Source organism: Mytilus trossulus, chromosome 3, assembly GCF_036588685.1.
Source record: "Mytilus trossulus isolate FHL-02 chromosome 3, PNRI_Mtr1.1.1.hap1, whole genome shotgun sequence".
Taxonomy (NCBI): domain Eukaryota; kingdom Metazoa; phylum Mollusca; class Bivalvia; order Mytilida; family Mytilidae; genus Mytilus; species Mytilus trossulus.
Window position 1 is genome coordinate 6,794,913 of NC_086375.1, and position 20,880 is coordinate 6,815,792.

At 32.9% G+C, this 20,880-nt stretch overlaps 2 protein-coding genes across 4 annotated transcripts; one reads left to right on the forward strand and one right to left on the reverse strand.

Moving 5' to 3' along the window:
- Window positions 1–719: 719 nt before the first annotated feature.
- LOC134710065 (alpha-L-fucosidase-like) lies at window positions 720–6,204 on the reverse strand. The gene is made up of 8 exons (XM_063570236.1): window positions 5,805–6,204; window positions 4,593–4,699; window positions 3,613–3,743; window positions 3,033–3,166; window positions 2,428–2,525; window positions 1,844–1,976; window positions 1,403–1,573; window positions 720–1,064 (listed from the first exon to the last, which is right to left on the reverse strand). The coding sequence occupies exons 1-8, from the start codon at window positions 6,134–6,136 to the stop codon at window positions 809–811; spliced, it is 1,362 nt and encodes a 453-aa protein (XP_063426306.1). The 5' UTR covers window positions 6,137–6,204; the 3' UTR covers window positions 720–808.
- Window positions 6,205–11,220: 5,016 nt separating this feature from the next.
- Window positions 11,221–20,495, forward strand: LOC134710064 (alpha-L-fucosidase-like). Of its 3 annotated transcripts, none has more exons than XM_063570234.1 (9): window positions 11,221–11,303; window positions 13,967–14,330; window positions 15,064–15,170; window positions 15,784–15,914; window positions 16,343–16,479; window positions 17,515–17,612; window positions 18,055–18,187; window positions 18,703–18,873; window positions 19,640–20,495. In XM_063570234.1, exons 2-9 carry the CDS (start codon window positions 13,984–13,986, stop codon window positions 19,893–19,895), a joined length of 1,380 nt encoding a protein of 459 aa, XP_063426304.1. In that variant the 5' UTR covers window positions 11,221–11,303; window positions 13,967–13,983; the 3' UTR covers window positions 19,896–20,495. The 3 variants fall into 3 exon arrangements, with proteins under 3 accessions (XP_063426304.1, XP_063426305.1, XP_063426303.1); XM_063570235.1 differs by having other exon boundaries at window positions 11,267–11,286; XM_063570233.1 differs by lacking the exon at window positions 11,221–11,303 and adding an exon at window positions 12,884–12,930.
- Window positions 20,496–20,880: the final 385 nt, after the last annotated feature.

Below are 20,880 nucleotides of genomic sequence, written 5' to 3' on the forward strand. Positions count from 1 at the left end.
TATAAACATCCACTTCATCAAAAAATAATTTAATTTTGGATGTAACTCGTCTTCTGAGTGGCTGCAGTTATTTTGTTATGAGCCCATAGACATAATTTAGTCATGTGACCGTGACGTCAGCAATGTTTTTCATGGTTTTCTACGGTTTAAAATGGAATTTAGAATTAAATTATAAGAAATGACTGTAATATTTTTTCTGTCAATTCAAAATAACATAAAAAATGTGGTGCACACTGTTAAATAACCCACTACAAGCATTATTCAGTGTGCACCAAATTTTTTATGTCATTTCTTCATAGACAGAAAAATATTACAGTCATTCCTTAAATAAATCATCAATCTATAAAAAATCCTTCTAAAAGGTTGTTTGTTTGATCCCCTGTCGATTCAAACTGAAGACTTAAAAATTGGTATTTGATATTCTCTGCTATGCAGGCAGCATTTTGAAGTAAGACTAGTAGGTCTGGTCATATTAACATATTCTCGTCCTTTTATGCATGTAATACATGTCACTGGACGTTAAACACAAAATTCATTATCACCATCATAATATTCATATTGCATTGTAAGCCAAGAATCAGGCGTAAAGCAAAATTAAAACTGCCAAGAGAAAGTAACTTTATAAAACTGGTAGCAGAAAATATATTGATTTGCCTCCTTCTTTATCCACAGTTGATCTGAATAATTCTTTATTTGAACAAATGAAAGAAATTTGTCTGAAAAATCATATTTTATTTCATATCAGCTATTTAATATATTTATTAACAAAAACATAAAATTATGAACATAGATGTCATTTTTATTGCATTTAATTAACTCCTTGCATCTTGATAACCCAAACATCATTACAGGGTATCTCATTAACATTCATAGATGGTAACATGATCTGGATACCTCCAGCTGGATTGGGTTTCCAGGAGAAATTACCGCCAGTATATCCCAGCATTGACACAACTGTCGTTGATGACGTTTTAGGAGCCCCTAATATCAATGTATTGTTCTTTGGCCATTCTAACATAATGGCATACACAAACGGTTGGTTATTGATAACTTTAGATGTGTACCTGTAATATATAAACCGAGAAATAGATAAGAATATGATTCAATGGTAAAGGAAGGTTATGGTAAAATGTAATAAGTTGTAATGGTTGGTTTGAGCACATTTACAATAGTAATTTAACTGAAATCATAGCAAAGCAACAAATCTACGTCGTGTTTTAATCTCTAACTTCTGTTAAAAGTTTCAACACCCGACATTTTTTCAAACAAATATGCACGGAATGCAAACATAATTGACAATCTGCCCAAAAGACCCCAAATATGTACAAGTTTGTATCTAAGCATTGCAATTTGTATGCTTTGGGCCATACTTTTGATACAAATTAAACTAAGTTAATCTTACCATACATAATTAGAAATAGTATCATTCTGAGTGGTCCAGGGCTTCGAACTGTAAATACCCTCTCCATTCACTGTTAACCATTTTCCAAGTTTAGTTAAGATATCTTGATATATAGGTATGACTGTACCTTCCTTGGTTATGCCTATATTAATCAAAATGTTTCCTCCACAACTGAAAAAAGAAAACTGGCATTTTGTTTAACATAATTAAAAACTATAACTCCTCACTTTTCACATTAAGTTATTTATTCTTATGTAAGATCTGTGAATAAATCCTAACAGTAGCATTTGCTTGCTTATAGGTACCAAAATGAATTGATGGTACCTGTTGCATTCATATTTTTTTTTATTCCATCTAACTAGCTAAGCTAAGAGATGCTTTATGCCTGAAGGGTTGAGCTCATACTTTTAACAGTTACATACATTTTTAGGTATGACATACCTGACTGTTTGAGCTACTTCTGTTAACAATTCTAACATAGTAAAATAATCCTCGAGTTTAGCATTACGTCTGTAACCAGCAGAATACTTATCAAGTGTCATTACGTTCTCCCATTTCCTCTTCTGTAAAACCTCTACAAACATATTTATAAAAACTCTATAAAACATATTAAAAAAAAATAATTTTTATTTTAAAACTTATAATTATAGAGATAAATTTTATGTGAAACCTAGACAAAATATATGTTTATACCTCTACAAAACATTTTTATGATATATCGGATTAACCCTTAGATGCATGATACTATTGACGATGTGTCTAATTTTTTATGTTCGTAACCAAATATTTTCCTTACCCTTATCAAATTAGGACTAAGTTTCAGTTCATAAAGGTGTCATAAGAACAGAGGAAAACATGTTCGTACCATCTTTATTTTTTTGCAATTTGAATACATTGTATTCATAAACATTTAAAACAGTTGTTCACTCTTTTTGGAGTTTTAAATTTCCTCGTAAATATACAATACCAAAATTTAAACAATATAAAGTTTCCATAACAAAGTACAATATATAAGAACTACAAACTTGGATTGAATCTGTCTCCGCAGTTTAAGAAACCACCATGTATACAGTTGACGTTAATCCCCCATCTGTCATTCACAACCACTGTATCTTTTACTGGACTAGGAAATAAAAATAATTGTTTCTTTGTATATACGAAAATAGTTAGAGAAACTGTTAATAGCGAAAACAACAGAAGATCCACATTTTTGACAACATGACCGAAATTGTCTGTACGTATATCGGATTTACAGCCGCCCTTGGAATACAATTTTATCCATTTTTGTGTGTTTCCACGCGGATTTCGAATCGGGCTTTCTAGTGTTGCAAAGGATCAAACAAAGATTTATCGACTCGGAGTCCTAATAATATTTTTACAAGACGAGAAATGTCTATTTACATTTTATCTTAAATATGGACATTATGCAGTTATCCGCCAATCATTATACAAGTACAAGATACCAACATTTGAGTTTACCTTCGCCTGAATGCATATACACCTGTCGTTCTATAACCCTGCAAAGGATGTAGTGGCATTCAGTTAAACCCTTCCCTGAATGCTTACCTATCGTCATATGATCATGCCAGGAATTTAGTGGCGTTTCGGTAAAGAATCCTAGAGTACTTACCTGTCGTTATATAACCATGACAGGAAGGTAGTGGCATTCCAGTACCAGTCATCGGCAGCATGTGAGCCATCTGACCACACAATGTCTGGTTTGTATTTATTGACTAGCTCATACAATTCTGGCATTGTTTTTGCCTAAAATTCAAAATTCAGCTAATTAAGGACATTGTCGTTTTGTATGAAATAAACAACTTGTTGTTTGAACGCTTTTTTATACGATGTTTTTATTTGAAAGATGTTGTGTACTCTGGTTATCGTAGAATTGATGAGCCACCAAAATGTGGATAAAAATTGGTTATATCACAACAATTGACAATAAACTATGTTTACTTTAAACATAATTTATCCTTCACCCATGAGATAATAACTATATTTAGTTCAAATCAAATAGATAAGTCAGGATAAGTCTATACTTATTATATAACACTGACAAGCTTAGATAAAAGTAAAATTTATCACATAGTTTCTGATAAAAGGCTAAAGTGTGAAAAGCACTATTTTTCTTACTGTTTTAAAATACATAAAGCAACAATTAATCTTATAAAACATGTAACAAGTACAATTAAATAAGCGAAACATACTGCTATGAAATCCTGTGTCTTAAACGCATTCGATCTGTCACGTTCAAATAAAGGATTAAACCATTCAAATAATGAATGATAAATCCCGAAATGTAGTTTAGTCTTATTTCTTATAGCAGCTCCGACTTCACCTGAAAAATATTTATATTTTAGTCTTAAGTTCACTGTTACTGTCGAAGAACTTACTTTATCATATTAATTTCAAATGGAAGAACTATTCTGGAACATTGTTTCCACTGGAACAATCAGAACAAGTATTAGTTCCTGATGATATCGAGGGTGTATAATATATTATAGTATCATTTACAACGCCGTCTATCACAACGTTTCCATGTGTGCTTTTACTAGAAACCGTTGGTTAGTTTTAACTAATCAATTGAGTTTTGTTTAAACCTTTAAAAATTGGTGTTGATAGCAGACTATTGACAGACTATGAAGTATTTCTAATCACTATATCTTGTCTAGATCGGGTACTTGACTCGAAAGTTACAATATTGTCTAGACACTTGTCTGGTTGTCTCTGATTTATTGTTTGTTTGTTTGTTTCTCATTGGTGTAATCGTCATTACTCCTAATATAATTATATAGTATTTATTAGTGCTTAGTAATTCTATCCGATCTAATTGCTTGTTGATATTGAATCCTTTAGACCAACGTCTACACAATTTCCAATGATATTTAAATCTGAACTATACATGCTTGCATGTACTTATTTTTGAAAGAAAGATTTAGATAAAAAAAAAATAGATAAATGATGTAAAAGTAAAATAAAAAGATTTGATATTACTTTTTTTGTTTAGATTATTGATGAAACTTTTTATTATTTTCGGTTTTATTTGTGAAATTTTATAAATGCTACTAAGACATTAACAGAAAATACCTAGACATTTGCCTGTTTGAATAACTAATAGCGATCTATTAATTCAAAGAGAAGAATTGTCAAGAATCCCTATAACTCCAATATAACAGTAACATATTACCTATTAAGTCCCTCTTTGGGCCTACATCCATTGCATTCCAGTTCCAGGAATAATTAGACGGCCACATCGTAAAGCCTTCATGATGCTTTCCAACCATCACAACATATCTACAAAGAAAATCTCCAGTGTAAGAACATTGTTATAAACAAGTGGAAACCGTGACAGCTTATCTATGACTAAAGCAATCAACAATGTAGGAACACGTTTTCCAACGACCATAACCGTATACCAACAAATAAAACCTACAGTGTAAGCATATTTTGCTCACCAACCATGACAGATTATCTTTAACTAAAGCAAGCAACAGTGTAGCGATGTTCAACGACCATAACAGTATACCCACAGTGTAGGAACATGAAGCTCACAACCTTGAAAATATGCAAACAATTAAAACCCATACGATAAGAACATGATGCCCCCAAAACCATTCAAACATACAGGCAATTAACAAACTCACTGGCAATTGTAGGAACATGATTTTTTTGAATTCGAGCGTCACTGATGAGTCTTTTGTAGACGAAACGCACGTCTGGCGTATGTACTAAATTCAGTCCTGGCATCTATGATGAGTTTATGCTTATCATACATGAAAACATACATACAATTTAATCCACAGTGTAGGGTCGCGATGAATACATACCAGGAATGAAAACCAATAGTGAGAACACAAAATGGTCACCATGAAAGCATACCAACAATTAAATCAACACCAAATGAACATGATGCCTACTCACGACGAAAACATACAACAAAAACTCACTGGGTTGTATCATGATGAATGCATAACAACAAATAAAAAGAGAAAAACAAAGTTACATCCTGCGATAAATAATATAAATAAAGGCAACAGTTGTATACCGCTGTTCGAAATTCATCAATCGATTGATAAAAAAACAAATCAGGGTTTACAAACTAAAACTGAGGGAAACACATCAAATACTACAGGAGAACTACGACACAACAGAAACATAACGCTAAAACAGGCCTACAATACAAATCAATTTATTGGAGAACATATAGAACAGAAAAACACACAAAGCAAATATTATGTTTATCATCAGCAGGTATTGTGTAAAAACATAATGAAGGTATCATAGTTAATGAGATATGCCTTAACGCCAAATAGCCAGGGATGTGGACAACAAAGTTTATCGTACGGCCTTCAACGACGAACAGTTTTAACGTTTTCGATAATACTGAACCACTACTTACTTAGCTCCAGATATATTAAGCAAACTAGCCCATTCCTCAGCATCAAAGAATTCTGCTGTCAATTCTTTAGCAAAATCTGGGTAGGTCCAGTCTTGTCTGTAATTTTGCTTCATAAATTCAACCAACAGCGGCGTCTTAGTCTCCCACTGGTACCAAAACCATTCCGACAGAATTGATGGCACAGAGAACACGCCCCAATGGATCAAAATCCCAACCTTGGACTCATCGAACCATGCTGGCAGAGGTCTAGAATCAATAGATTCCCAATTTGGTTCATATCGTCCAACAGTTATCTGAAACACACACAGCAGAAGTATACATTTTATTAACATCTTCACCCTGCGAGTGATATGATGTATTAAAATGATTTCACGTTAATAATTAATTCCTGATTCGATTATGATATCTATTTGAACTTTCATATCAGATTTTGGTCCTGTGATAAATTATATAAACAGCAAATATTATTTTTATCATCAGCAGGTATTATGTAAAAATAATGCCCATATTAAAGGTAACCATGACCGATCGGTTGTGAATCAGAAGAACGATTTCGAGAAACATGACAATATAAGCATCCTCATAAGCTAGCCTCTGAACTAGCTCTTACAAACTCGATCTGGCTCAGCGTCTCGGTCTGGTACAAATAAAGAATTTTTCATAAAATGTTCTCGTCCTTGATAAGTTCTGACCCTCGATCGACCTTTCGTGAAGTATTTCTTATGTCACCTTTTTGGATTTAATAATAAATATGCTCCTTGAATAAGTAACTTTATATGTATGCATTGTTTCAATAATTTCATTAATATCATCAGAAACTCGTTTTATATGACTTAATATTCTTTAGTACATATTGTCCTGATGGAAAAAGGGGCGTTAAAACCTTTCCACAACGCTTGAAATCAAATGTATTGTAATAATAAAGATTTTGGTATCTTGCTAATAAAAAACATAGAATATTTATTAATTTTATCCATCAACACCAAATGATGTAAAAAGTAAAATCACAAAAATACTGAACTCCGAGGAAAATTCAAAACGGAAAGTCCCTAATCAAATGGCAAAATCAAAATCTCTTATTTTGTACACAGGCATTTTCTTATGTAAAGAATAGTGGATCAAACCGGGTTTTATTGCTAGCTAAACCTCTCACTTGTATGACCGCTGCATCAATTTCAATTATATTGACAACGATGTGTGAACAAAATAAACAGACATAATAGGTAAAAATGTCACAAAAAGGGGTACAGTATTTAACTTTGTGTTATAATCTTAAAATCACTATATATAACAAACAAATATGTAGCAAAGAAGCACATTAAGGCTATAGGCAAAGCACATTAGCAAAAAATGAAAGACAAGAATACAAAAGTTATCATAGAACAATAACTCAATGACGGGATGTATAAGTACAGAAAAAACGTAAAATCACAAAAATACTGAATTCAGAGGAAAATCAATTCGGAAAGTCCATAATCACATAGCAAAATCAAATAACAAAACACATAAAAAACGAATGGACAAGAACTGTCATATTCCTGACTTTGTACAGGCATTTTCAAATGTAGAAAATGCTGGATTAAACCTGGTTTTATATATATATAGCGCTCTCTGTCTCTCTCACTTTGATGACAGTCTCATCAAATTCTGTTATATTTACAATGATGCGTGAACTAAACATTCACAATTAATAAAATAGTCAAAATATGGTAGAGCAGTCATCATCGTGTAACAATTTTAAAAGGAAAAAAATAAAAGAACACAAAACATATCATGCCAAAAACATCTAAATACAGAGTCATGCCAAATGAATATCATAAAAAACAGACTAAACAGTAAAAGTAATATTGATAAAAACAAATAAAAGAACTATATAAGACGTTATTAAGATGATAAACAACATCAGTACCCATAATCTATAATTTGAGACCATCGTGTATTAGTGACGTTGATATAGAATATAGAATCAACAAGGTCTTGGTATCTCTTTTTTTTCAGAAAAAAGGACTTAAAAGCAGCAGTTGTTTGTTTTATTTTAGAAGTCACCAGAACTGAAGAAAGGAGAACAATAACTATTTTTACATGAATATTATTATTGTCGAGTTTTTCTTATGTTTGTTTTGTCTATATATTTGCTATTGTTTTTGTATGTTTCGCTAATAATGCATTATTGATACATATTGATGCCTTTGTTGTACTGATGTTGTTTGTCCTTAACAGCGTGTTTTATAGTTCTTTCATTTGTCTTTGTTCTATTATTAATATTACTTTTACTGTTGAATGGTTTTATGTGATAGAATCATATTCAAAACAGTGTGGTCCTGGCCATTGATTGACAACCTAAATTATCCCATTGACTGGGACAGATTAGGTGAACGTTTGTCGGTAACCATCACTGCTCACTATGTACTTGTTAAAGACACTAAATCTGTGGGGTCACCAAAGGTTCTCAACACCTAAATAAAGCAATTCGAAAAACGAATCCGGAATAATACTATGTGTTGATTTATATCAACAATATAAATCAAAGCATAAAGGTTATTCCTGAATAATTTTTCGAATTATTTTATTATTAAAGGCGTTAAGAACCTTTGGTGCCCCCACAGTTTGAATTCTATAATAAGTAAGAAGTGAGCAATGGTCGTTATAGACAAACGTTCACCTAATCTGTCCCAGTCAATGGGATAATTTATGTCGTCCATCAATGGCCAGGACCACACTGTTTTGAATATGGTTCTATATGTTTAACGTGGCTCGGTATTTATACAAACGAAAAAATCAGTATATTGTTGTACGCCGATGATATTGCTTTAGTGACTGAAAATGAACGCGATATGCAAGTTGTTCTTGACGTTCTTAATAAATGGTGTGAGAAATGGAGATTAAACGTAAATAGTGCAAAATCAAGTGTTATGCACTTCCGGAAAGGTCGAATTCCACGGACCAGTTCAACATTCAAAATTGGAAATGAACAACTACAAATCGTTGACCAATACAAGTACCTGGGCGTTATTTTTAGCGAGAAACTTAAGTATACTGCTGCAGCGGATTCATTTGCCAAAGCTGGTGTTAGAGCACTTGGTGCTGCTATTTCCAAAGTTCATTCTTACAAGGAAATTGGATTTAAAACCTTTGAAACTGTGTTTAACTACTGTGTCAGCCCTGTTTTAGATTATTGCTCTGGTGTTTGGGGCTACAATACTTATCATGGCATTGATATGATACAAAACAGAGCAGTACGATATTTCTGTGGTTTACATCGGTTTGCACCTACTATAGCATTAAACAGTGAACTTGGCTGGTTACCACCAACGCAAAGACATTGGTAAGATATGGTCCGCCTATGGAACCGTCTCATTCTTATGGACGACGAGAGACTCTCGAAAAAAGTTTTCGAGTGGGAGTATAAGAATAATGGATTATGGTGCACACAAGTTATGGACATCTTTAATAAACTTGATTTAAGTAACCTCTATGAAACAAAACAAATAGTGGACATACAAGAAGCTAAAGAAAAACTTTTATGTTATACTGAAAGTGAATGGAAATACAAATCTGCTTTATCACCGAAACTACGAACATTTGTGACCTTCAAAGAAAATTACGAACTAGAACAGTATATCACATCTAATCTATCTAAACAAGAACGATCGGCTCTTTCCCAATTAAGATGTGGGATTCTTCCTATACGCATTGAGACTGGAAGGTTCCGAAACGAAGCGCTACCAGAACGAATATGTGTACTGTGTGAAAAGCAAGAGATCGAAGATGAAAAACATTTTATTTTAAACTGTCCATGTTATGACAAACTTAGACAAAGGTTTCTACCTATGGCCGCATTGGACAATTTTAGTGACAATAACGAAAAACTTATCCATTTATTAAAAAACTGTCAAATTCAAACTGCAAAATTTGTAAATTCGGCTTTTATTCATAGAAAAAAACAACTTTACTTCTAATTCTGTATTTTTATTTTGTAAATTTTTACGTTTTCGGATACGATATCATATTGTTTAAAGTGACATATAGGTCCAATGGGCCGAGTGTAAATATAAAATTGCTATGTATATAATTGTATAAATGTATGTTGTGATACACATGTCACTATAATAAATAATTGCTTACTTACTTACTATACATCTCGTCAATGTGTTAGTATTGGCCTTAATTTTTTGGTGGTGTGTTTTGTATATGCGACTTTATGTATTTCTTTGGTTCTTATAACGTGACTCTGTACTTAAAAAGATCCTGTCTGTATGATATTGTTTTATTATATGTCATTATGATATATTTCTATTATGACTTACATTATACGTTGAACCACAAACGTCAAAATCATTCAATAACGTAGTGGAATTAACTATTTGTAGATTCTTATAAATTCTATTTATAACTTTTGGACTAGCTAGTTTAAATCTCGGCCTATTTCTGAAATTTGTTCTTACATATTTTTGATTTTTTAACCCTGTATGCTTACATTGCCTACGTAAATTTTAAAATTGTTTGTATGCACATTGAACGACAAAACTATGTGACGTATAACATTTTTTGACGTCAGACACATATCAATGAATGTTTTTGTGTTCTGTTAAATTGTTCCTTTTAAAATAGTTATACGATGATGACTGATGTACCCATATTTTGACTATTTTATTTATTGTGTCTGTTTAGTTAACGCATCAATGTAAACATAACGGAATTTGATGATACTGTCATCAAAGTGAGAGGGTTAGCGCTATAAAACCAGGTTTAATCCACCATTTTCTACATTTGAAAATGCCTGTACCAAGTCAGGAATATGACAGTTCTTGTCCATTCGTTTTTGATGCGTTTTGTTATTTGACTTTGCCATGTGATTATGGAATTTCCGAATTGATTTTCCTCTAAGTTCAGTATTTTTGTGATTTTACTTTTTTCTTACATTTTGTGGTATAAAAAATCAAAAGGTTTACAATGTGCAATTCATCTGCTATCCCTGTTAGTATTTCGAGGTAAGATGGTCTCTGATCTCTAACTATTGATGGCACCATGCAATCATTTTCTTGTACTTTTCACATTGATAACAAATATGTGTCCTAAGTACACGGGTTCCCCATCGGCATTTCTAATTAAAATTAGAAAGATCATTTCATAAGGATCATGTGTTCTCAGTTTCAAGTTGATTTGAATAACTTCATCAAAAACTACCTCGACCAAAAACTTTAACCTGAAGCGGACAGACGGACGAACGGACGGAAGAACGGACGAACAGACGGGCTCACAGACCAGAAATTTAAATGCCCATAAATGGGGCATAAAAACAAAGCAAACGCTATCATGTCTGGAACCAGTAAATTGTATATTGTACTGTGTTAAATTATACAAATAAATACAGATTAAATTAAATATGCATATTAAATTACGAAATCATCCACCTGTGAAATAATATCGGAAAACAGTGTTGAGTTATTTTTAGTGTGTATTTACAATAAATCCGTGTAAGGTATAAATCCGTGTAAGGTAAGTTGTGTATATTATGCAGTTTTGGTAGGTTTTCAATCTGTTTCACATGCAGTAAAGTTTTAGGATTTTGTCTAATATATTTTACAATAAATCTAATCAATCGATTTAACATGTTGAATTGATGTCAAACATAGCCAGAAAAGATTTAGGCACTCGGCTGATCTATATATCTTGACGAAAGTTGATGTGTATTCAGGAGAACAAATACGGACGAGGTAGTCGTCAATAAGTCAGCAACCAAACAATATTATACACATTAAACAAATTGACATTTAAAGTTTGCAACAGGATCTACAATTGAAGGATGAACTGTAAATTGTCCAAATATGAATCAGAAATGCTAGGTTTCCGTGATTGACAGTGTTTTTTTAAGGGAATATGAAAGAATTGTCTGCTACATACTTAGTTAGTTAAACTGTAAAGGTAAATAAATCAAAACAAGACTAAAATATTAAGATATAATTTACTTCCCTGTATGTCCTGTATATATGATTTTGACAACAACTTATTGATTGAATGTGTTGTAAATAAGTGTTTACTTAGCATATAAATATAGGCAAACACCGCCCGCGAAGCAACATACAATTATTTAAAAAAATCAATTTCCAGTAAATAGTAAAATTTAGTCCAATACTGACGGAAAAATAATTTGATCAAAGAATAAAAATGTTGTCTTTTAAGGTCAATGTCTCCAACAATAAGCATAGTCATTAGGCATAGTCAGCTATGAAAGTCCACGAAATGTCAAACCTCAGACAAAACTAATGCAAAACAATTCAAGCGAGAATACTAATGGCTTGATTTATGTGCAAAAATATCAAATGTGTAACACAACAACTAACGATAAGCACATAATCATAGGCTCTTGACATGTGACATGCAAATTTAAATACAGAATATGGCAGGGTTAAACACGTTGGCCGGCACCAAACCATTCCTCTAACCTGGGACAGTGGTGTAACAGTCCTGTAAGAGGAACAAAATATAAGAATCAGTAGAAAAGGACTTAACTCAGTGGGGGAGTAAGATTTGTTTGCACGGGGGCCCACTGACTTACCTAATGGGATGACTGATCTAGTCATGCTTCAGTGATTCCCCATATAACCAACACATTTTTACCATTTTTACCACAAAAGCGGGGGATTTTTCGGGGTGGGGGTGGGGGTGGGGGTGGGGGTGGGGGGGGCTGGAACCGCCTATGTAACTTACCAGATTGCCAAAAACTTCTTCGGCAATCAGCAGATCAGACTCACAACCGGACTTAAAAATAGGGAGTGTTCATTGAAAATACAAAAGTCTGATTAAAAAATAAGTGTTTATAATTTTAACCACTAAGTAAGAGGTACGTAAATAAACGCCTCTAACGGAAAACGGATAAATTTGCGTTCGTTGTTATGAGAGTTATCCCCCATTACACCAGAAAAATATTTTCACGATGTCCGAGTTTTGAAATATTACGTGATCATATCTAAATGTTATTGTTGTTGTTATCTATTATATTATTATCATATATAACAAACAGATAACTTGTTTATATAAATACCAACCTTAAAAGCATCTTTGTTTATTGACACCAGAAGTTACATGAGGGCACGTGCAGAGAAACTCATTTGTTAAGAAAAAGGTAAGGACGTTTCTCAAAACACTGATGTTATACACGAGATTCAATTCAAATTTACTTTTTATACATTTCAAAAATAATCTGCCCGATTTTCATTAAGTTTGATATGTCAACAATCTAATTATATAAAAAGGATCAAACAGAATTTTATCACTAAAGAAAAATGACCGTAAAGCCTTAAGGTCCCATCGCCGTTTAGAGGGGCATTATTAGAAAAAATGCCATAAGGACAAATGAACATCATTAAAGAATAATAAAACGCTTTTAGTTCACATACTGTTGGACGAACTACTGTCATTCATTGATGACACATAGGTTAGGCTAGCTAAACCCGATGATTAGATAGAAATGTAGTCCGTTTTACAGAAGATGTGGTATGATTGCCAATGAGACAACTATCCACAAAAGACCAAAATGACGCAAACATTAACAACTATAGGTCACCGTACGGCCTTCAACAATGAGCAAAGCCCATACCGCATAGTCAGCTATAAAAGGCCCCGATAAGACAATGTTAAACAATTCAAACGATTAAACTAACGGCCTTATTTATGTAAAAAAATGAATGAAAAACAAATATGTAACACATAAACAAACGACAACCACTGAATTATAGGCTCCTGACTTGGGACAGGCACATACAAACTCTTTTTAAACATAGAAAGCTAAAAATCGTTAATATTATTTTTTTGTTCAGCATGCCGATGTGTACACACGTGCGTGTTGGCGTATAGGGAGCTACGACATTCTACAGGAAAAAAATACACCTTGATACAATTTTCCTATACAAGTTGTTATCTTCAAATGCAAACTTAACAAATACAAATGTAAACTGAAAAAAAATAAATCAGCAAGACAAGATATAACAATGTCAAAGAAAATCAAAAGGATTATTTATTCATCTTTGCACTTTTGGCGTTTACATTGAAAACCAAAAAACAGATCACTATTAGCAGAAAGACATAATAGTGAATAGGGATTTAGAGAGGCCGTTGACGCCTCACGTTTGTATCATCGTTATTATTATTATTTATTTCAGGTGAAGTGAATAATACAATGCCATTGTTAAAATACATTGTACTGTTTATTGTGCACCAGACAGTGGTCAGTATAAAATACGAACCAAACTGGGACTCATTAGATACCCGCCCACTTCCTCAGTGGTACGACCAGGCAAAACTAGGCATATTTATTCATTTTGGAGTATTTTCTGTACCGAGTTTTGACCATGTTCCGGCCTGGTTCTGGAAATACTGGCATGATAAAAGTGACATGAACAGTGTAGAATTCATGAAGAAAAATTATCCTCCTAGATTTACTTACCAAGATTTTGCAGCGGAATTTACTGCGGAGTTCTTCAATGCCGAGGAATGGGCTGAAATATTCAACGCTTCTGGTGCAAAGTAAGATCTTTACATTGCTATTTTTTTTTTTATCTTTTGGTACATTTATAAGTTTATGCCATGTATATAGAAATCCATACATGCTGTATAGATAAATGTTGATTTCGATATATCTTTAGCACAAGGAGCTATCAAATATTAAGTACACATTTATGCTGTAAAAGGGACCCGCTTGAAATTTTCTTTTTGGAATAATTGTCTGATGTAAATTTTTATTTGAATTAAATTGTACTGTTGGTCATCGAGTCTTTGAGATGATCTGTATATATAAAGGTTTTGCTAGATGTTCACTACTAGTTTCTGACCTTGAATCTCCAATCACAATAGAGTGATAAGGAATTAACAGAATTTCTTGATTACATTTTCAGTTAAAAATTTATTTTTTTGCAGATCTGATCGTTTTACTCAAATGTAGCGTAGGCAAGATGAAATAGTGATACGCATTTTTTTGTTATAAAAACGGTTCAATGTTTATTTACTTACTGTAAATTCAGAAATTATTATGCGTATTTATTATTGTGATTTATTGGAAAATGGACAAAAATGCGAGTCTAATTATTGCGATTATGAAAATATTTGCAAACAGGAGTATGTTTCGTTTTCCAATATGCGAGTTCTTATTATTGCGAAACTTACTCAGTAAAAATATTCGCATTGATAAATACCCCTCAATTATTTCTGAATTAGCAAATGTCATAGAAAATAAACTGATTTGTCTTTATATATATTTAAGGTATGCTGTACTTACTACCAAACACTGCGATGGGTTTACACTATGGCCTTCAAAAACAAGCTTCAACTGGAATTCCAACTCGACCGGGCCTAAGAGAGATATCGTTGGTAAGAATCTAACTTCTAATTAACCTCATTAATAAGCGAAATATTCGACTCTAGGTATTGCTCGAGTTCAAAGCAGGTTATATTATAATCGTATTAAGTGTGACATGTGTTCGTCTTGATTCTGCATGTAATATTTGCCGCTGAACGCTATGCAGCTGTCTCAGACTAAATCAATCAATCAACCAATCTTGCAGATTAAAGGAAAACGTGCATAGTTATCAGATACATTTGTCACTAAAATAACCCTTACTTCAGTTTCATATATTCATATATTGAAGAGGCCCCCTCATTGAAGTGTCGGTATGACGATCATAAAGTTGAAATGAAATTCAACTTGTGAAAAAAATATTATGGAAAACAATGAGGCTTAATATTTTGATTGTAATAAAACTAGAACGGGGAAAGAAGGCAATATTTGAAACTGACAAATTTGAAATAAAAAGACCTCAACAAGGACAAACAGCACAGGAGAGGATATTAGAAAAAAAATATCCTTGAGATTTGCGAATAATTATACATTACGTACAATGGTAAACATGATCACACGACATTGCCGTCATTGAATCTAGTTTGCATGCATTCCGTTAACCTAGAATAACCATGTTTTTTTCAGGGGAGTTTTCCGCAGCATTGCGTAAGAAATCGTCACTTAAAGTAGGATTATATCATTGCCTACAAGAATGGTTTAATCCACTCTATCTGAAGGACAAAGAAAGTAACTATACAGGACAAGAATATGTAAAGGTCAGTTTTTGATTTTTCTATATCACGCAGCAGTTTCTCTAGATTTTATTTATGAAGTTGCTATTCGAACTTTAGATAAGATATTGACTTAGGTATCTAGACAAATAACAGAAACACTCAATGTTAGGCATGACACTAAATGATAGAAAAGTACAAAATGTTGTTTTTTTAATTTTAAAGAAATCGGACTTATACCAAAGACTAACAAAGCTATAAATGTAAGTATGTAAACAAAAGCGACATCAGAATATGCATATTCTTCAAGATGTAAACAACATTCAGTAAACATGCACCTAAAGAATAACAAACATACATAATACTTCTTTAGTATTAACATTAACTTTAGAATTACTTTAATGCAAGAGTTGTCTTTTTTACTAAGAGAAATCACAATTCTGTCTTATCTATTTGAGATTTTGTTTTTATAGTTTAAAGTTCAACCGGCACTGTATGAACTGATCAATAACTACAAACCGGAAGTATTATGGTCTGACATGTGTGAATTGAAAGGTCCGGCGGAGTATTACAAATCTCAGGAATTCTTAGCCTGGCTTTATAATGAAAGGTAACATTACTGTGTAATTTAACTCTAGTACTTAACAAACATCTTAAGAACCTTTATCACTAAATATAAAATGAGTCAACAGGGGCTGGTTACAAGGCTAAGACACATGCGCCATCTATAACGGTAAGTTTATTGTCATTGAGGCAACTGAGACACCTTTATTAGTTAAACCACATGGCTTCAAGATAACATAATTGTACTCCCTGCGTTACAAAATGGGCGGTGCATAGTAAATGGGTAGTCCTCCCGTCAGTATACTCGCCCTTAAATCCAACATTTGTACTAACAATTGCTCCTGAACCGCTTAACATAACTTTACTTATATGATTTTCTTTTACAACTCTTTATTATTTCTTTATCTGATTGGGTAACATATCAACAGAGGGTAGAAAGATATCAGAGAAAGTCAAACTAATAGATCGTAAAAAGATGACAACGCCATGGATAAAAAATGATAGACAAGCAGACACATGATAGTACTCAAGGCACAACGTAGAAAACTAGAGACTAAGCAACACGAACACCAACAAAAACTGGGAGTGATCTCATTTGCTTCGGAAGGGGAAGCAGATCCTGCTCCACATGTGACACCCATCGCGTTGCTCATGTTATTACAAACCCGGCCAATAATCTACTTCGACAGTCACATTCGTGGTTAAAAGGGAATTGGATTGTAGTTACGACATAAGGAACATATCCGATTTCATCTGTGAAACGGTAATTCCATAACATTCAAGCAACTTGTGATGGCGTCCGTAAAATTTACGAAGGAATGATTTTAACTTCACTATTTGGAACTCTTGGTTTAATAGCTTCCCTTTGAGCAGCAACCTCTATCAAGAAAATCATGACGGGAAATACAAGCCCGGGAATATCGTATCAATTGGGAGATACATATACTCCGTATGCATGCGCTGCTGGAATGTTGCTACCAATCTCGTTAGAACTGTAAGACAAAACAGCTTCGATAGTTGAAACATAAGTGATTAAGGAATATAATTTTCATTTGTGACTTATTCGTCATTTATTTTGCAGTCCAGTGAAGGATACGGTTGTGACGAACGACAGATGGTGTGAAACCTGTTTTTGTAAACATGGTGGTTACTTTACTTGTGCAGATAAATTTAACCCTGGTATGTAGATATGTCAACTATTAAACCTGTAACCATTTGTCATTGTTAGGAAGGTTAGGATGGATAAATTCTCCCTGAACGATATAGCAAACGTCAAAGGCAAAACATACCTTTTCTACGAAAAATTATTTTCATCATAATACAAGGCAATCCTACATAAATATAGGAAGGTGTGATGTGAATGCAAATGAGACAACTCTCCATCCAAATAACAATTTATAAAAGTAAGTCATTAAAGGTCAACGTACGGCCTTCAACACGGAGTCTTGGCTCACACCGAACAATAAGCTTTATAGGGCCCCAAAATTACTAGTGTAAAACCATCCAAACGAACAAAACCAACGGTCTTGTGTTCATTTATATCATTATAGTCTCATATTACAATTAGTTTCCAAAATTTCATTGTGAATGTTTTTCTATTGTAATTTGTTGTATTAAACAGGTGTTGTACAAAAACATAAATTTGAAGGAGGCTTGACAATAGACAGAGATGCATGGGCCTACCGACGTAATGTGCAACTGAGTAATTTTCTTAGTCCTCATGATATAATTTCAAACCTCGTTTCCATAGTAAGGTACGTGTACATGTTGTTTTTGAATTGTAAATAAAAGCCGAAACCATTGGATCACACATTTAAAAAGAGTCCAAAGCGAGTTTGCTTTTTAATACTGCCTTTTTTAAAAACTAATTTTTATGTTTATGACTAATATTTTGAAAATTATAAAAGATCAATTGAAACTGTCAACAGCAAAATGATATGCCTTATAAGATTCCAATATAGGTGTGAATAAATATCAAATCGCATATTCTTCGCAGATAAGAAATTTAGGCACTAATTTGTTCATACTTTAATTCTTCGCAACTCCAAGTTTCTATTGCTTATAGTACAAACCAATATCATACTTCTGACGTTAGTATACAAATATTTAATTTTAGAAATACTGAAATGGTCCTCTAGTACACAAATTTATAAAGTTCACATCCTTTTAGCTCTATATTATTTATTTCTTGTTTACCATAGTTGCATTGCATTCAGTATTTTGGACCTTATTGTTTACTTTTCTTACTAATAAATATTTTGATCAAAAGTTGTGGCGGAAATATGATATTAGATGTTGGTCCTACAAAGGAAGGTAAAATAACACCCATATTTGAAGAGAGGCTTCGGCAGCTTGGCCAATGGCTTCGATCTAATGGCGAGGGGATATACAGTACTGTGCCATGGAGCCACCAAAAGGATACAACCACTCGAAATGTTTGGTATGATTTATTTAAATTGAGACGACAGGGGTTAACCGATGTTCAATCAAAAACTGTAGTATATCTACCATGTCTAATAAAAAATGCAGAAATAACAAAAATACTTAACTGCAAGGAAAATTCAAAATGTAAAACTCTTTATCAAATGACAAAGTGACGTAAAACATGGCGAATTAAACCTGGTTTAATGGCTAGCTCAACCCCTCACTTGTATGATAGTTGCCTAAAAATCCATTATATTGCCAACGATGTCTTACAGAAAATAAACAGACATAATAGATAAAAAAATCTCAAAACAAATGGTGCAGCAGTCAACATGATAAACAAAAATTAAAGGCATAAAGACAAACAATAAATGGAAAATGAAAATGTTGAAAGTGTCAAAGAGACAACAATCCGACCAAGGAGCAGAAACAGCCGAATGCCACCAATTCGATGGGTCTTAAATACAGCGAGAATATCGCACATCCGGAGGCGAGCTTTAGCACAGTACGAAAGACACGAATACGAAAATTTCCCAATGCACAAAAACACAATGACGGAATGTTTGACTACAGAGCAGCGTCCAATGGATATTGCCAAAGGGTAGATTAAACAGTTAAAGTAATAATTTATAAAGACAAAAAAGAAAACATATTAAGGTATATTTTGGAAGGGGAAAAACTTAGATGTTAAAATCTAACGCAACAATGCTTTGTAATTTATCATTATCCGATGTATGTATTATGAATAATTTTAACAAGCTATTACTATTCAATACAACCAGGTACACCATGAAGAAAACTGATGAGAAATTTGTTTATGCAGTGGTGTTGTCATGGCCACAAAATAATACCTTAACATTGGGAGCACCTTTTACGTCTACAAATACCATAGTTACTATGCTTGGATATCCAGGGAAATTCGAATGGACTACAACGGCTGGTGCACAAGGACTGAATATAACGATACCAAATATATCCTGGAATATGTTACCATGTCAATGGGCATGGACTTTCAAATTGACAAATATTCAAAACTGAAAATATACTCATTTAAGGGTGTTTAAAAACTGACTATGTTTTTTGTTTATTGTTGAAGAAGGAGATGGGAACAACAGTTGTTATTTTCTATGTTATTTGGTCTCTTATCGAGAGTAGTCTCAATGACAATCGATCATACTGTAATTTCTTGTTTTATATCAATTTATATAAATTGGAGAGAACTTTTTTTTAAATACAGGGAAACAAATTTTATTTGTAAAGGACATATTTGGACTTGTCAATTATAGATTGTGTAAAAAGATTCAAAGCTGGTAGACGTGATTGGTTTCCCTCCTTTTAACATACAATAAAAAGTTTAAAACAATTATTGCAAAAATATCAAGAATATAAATACATAATATGTAATATTGCTACTGATTGGTCAAATATAGTAATGTAGACATTGTGTCATCATTGTAAATATAGTTACTATATCATGGTTGAATTCTCGATTCATAGGAGTATTCTGCTTTTTATATTTCAGAAAACGTTGTTTTGTCAATTTAACAATTATCTGTCAATTGATATAAGTCATACTGTATTGATTTAAGTGTTGTGTTCGTATTTGCATTTGATTGAAAACTACATGAGATTAACGAAGAAGTGCAATAAATGTCAAAACTTTTATTTAGTTTTCCATTTATGCGTAGCATTACAAACAATGTCATATGTTTATGTTCTTTTGTTCTTCTGCCATCGGACTCGGACTTCTCTTGAACTGAATTCTAGTGTGCGTATTGTTATGCGTTTAAATTTCTACATTGGCTAGGTATAAGCAGAGGGTTGAGATCCAAAACATTTTTATAATCCTGGTACTTTTGATAACTATATTAACAACGACGCAATTTTGTGCATGTACCAAGTCAGGAGCCTCTGGCCTTTGTTAGGCTTGTGATTTTTAATTGTGGTTTCTAATGTATAATTCAGAGTTAAGTATGACGGCTATTATCACTGAACTAGTATACATATTTTAAGGGGCCAGCTG

Bases quoted from the DNA above. Each gene is read 5' to 3' on its own strand.
- LOC134710065 (XM_063570236.1), bottom strand. From the start codon at position 6,136: ATGTTAATAAAATGTATACTTCTGCTGTGTGTGTTTCAGATAACTGTT. The intron at 4,700-5,804 runs GTAAGTAGTGGT...TTTTCTTTGTAG, and splicing joins CTTAATATATCTGGAGCTAA to ATATGTTGTGATGGTTGGAA. The intron at 3,744-4,592 runs GTAATATGTTAC...AATATTTTTCAG, and splicing joins CCCAAAGAGGGACTTAATAG to GTGAAGTCGGAGCTGCTATA.
- LOC134710064 (XM_063570234.1), top strand. From the start codon at position 13,984: ATGCCATTGTTAAAATACATTGTACTGTTTATTGTGCACCAGACAGTG. The intron at 15,171-15,783 runs GTAAGAATCTAA...TGTTTTTTTCAG, and splicing joins GCCTAAGAGAGATATCGTTG to GGGAGTTTTCCGCAGCATTG. The intron at 16,480-17,514 runs GTAACATTACTG...TTTATTTTGCAG, and splicing joins GCCTGGCTTTATAATGAAAG to TCCAGTGAAGGATACGGTTG.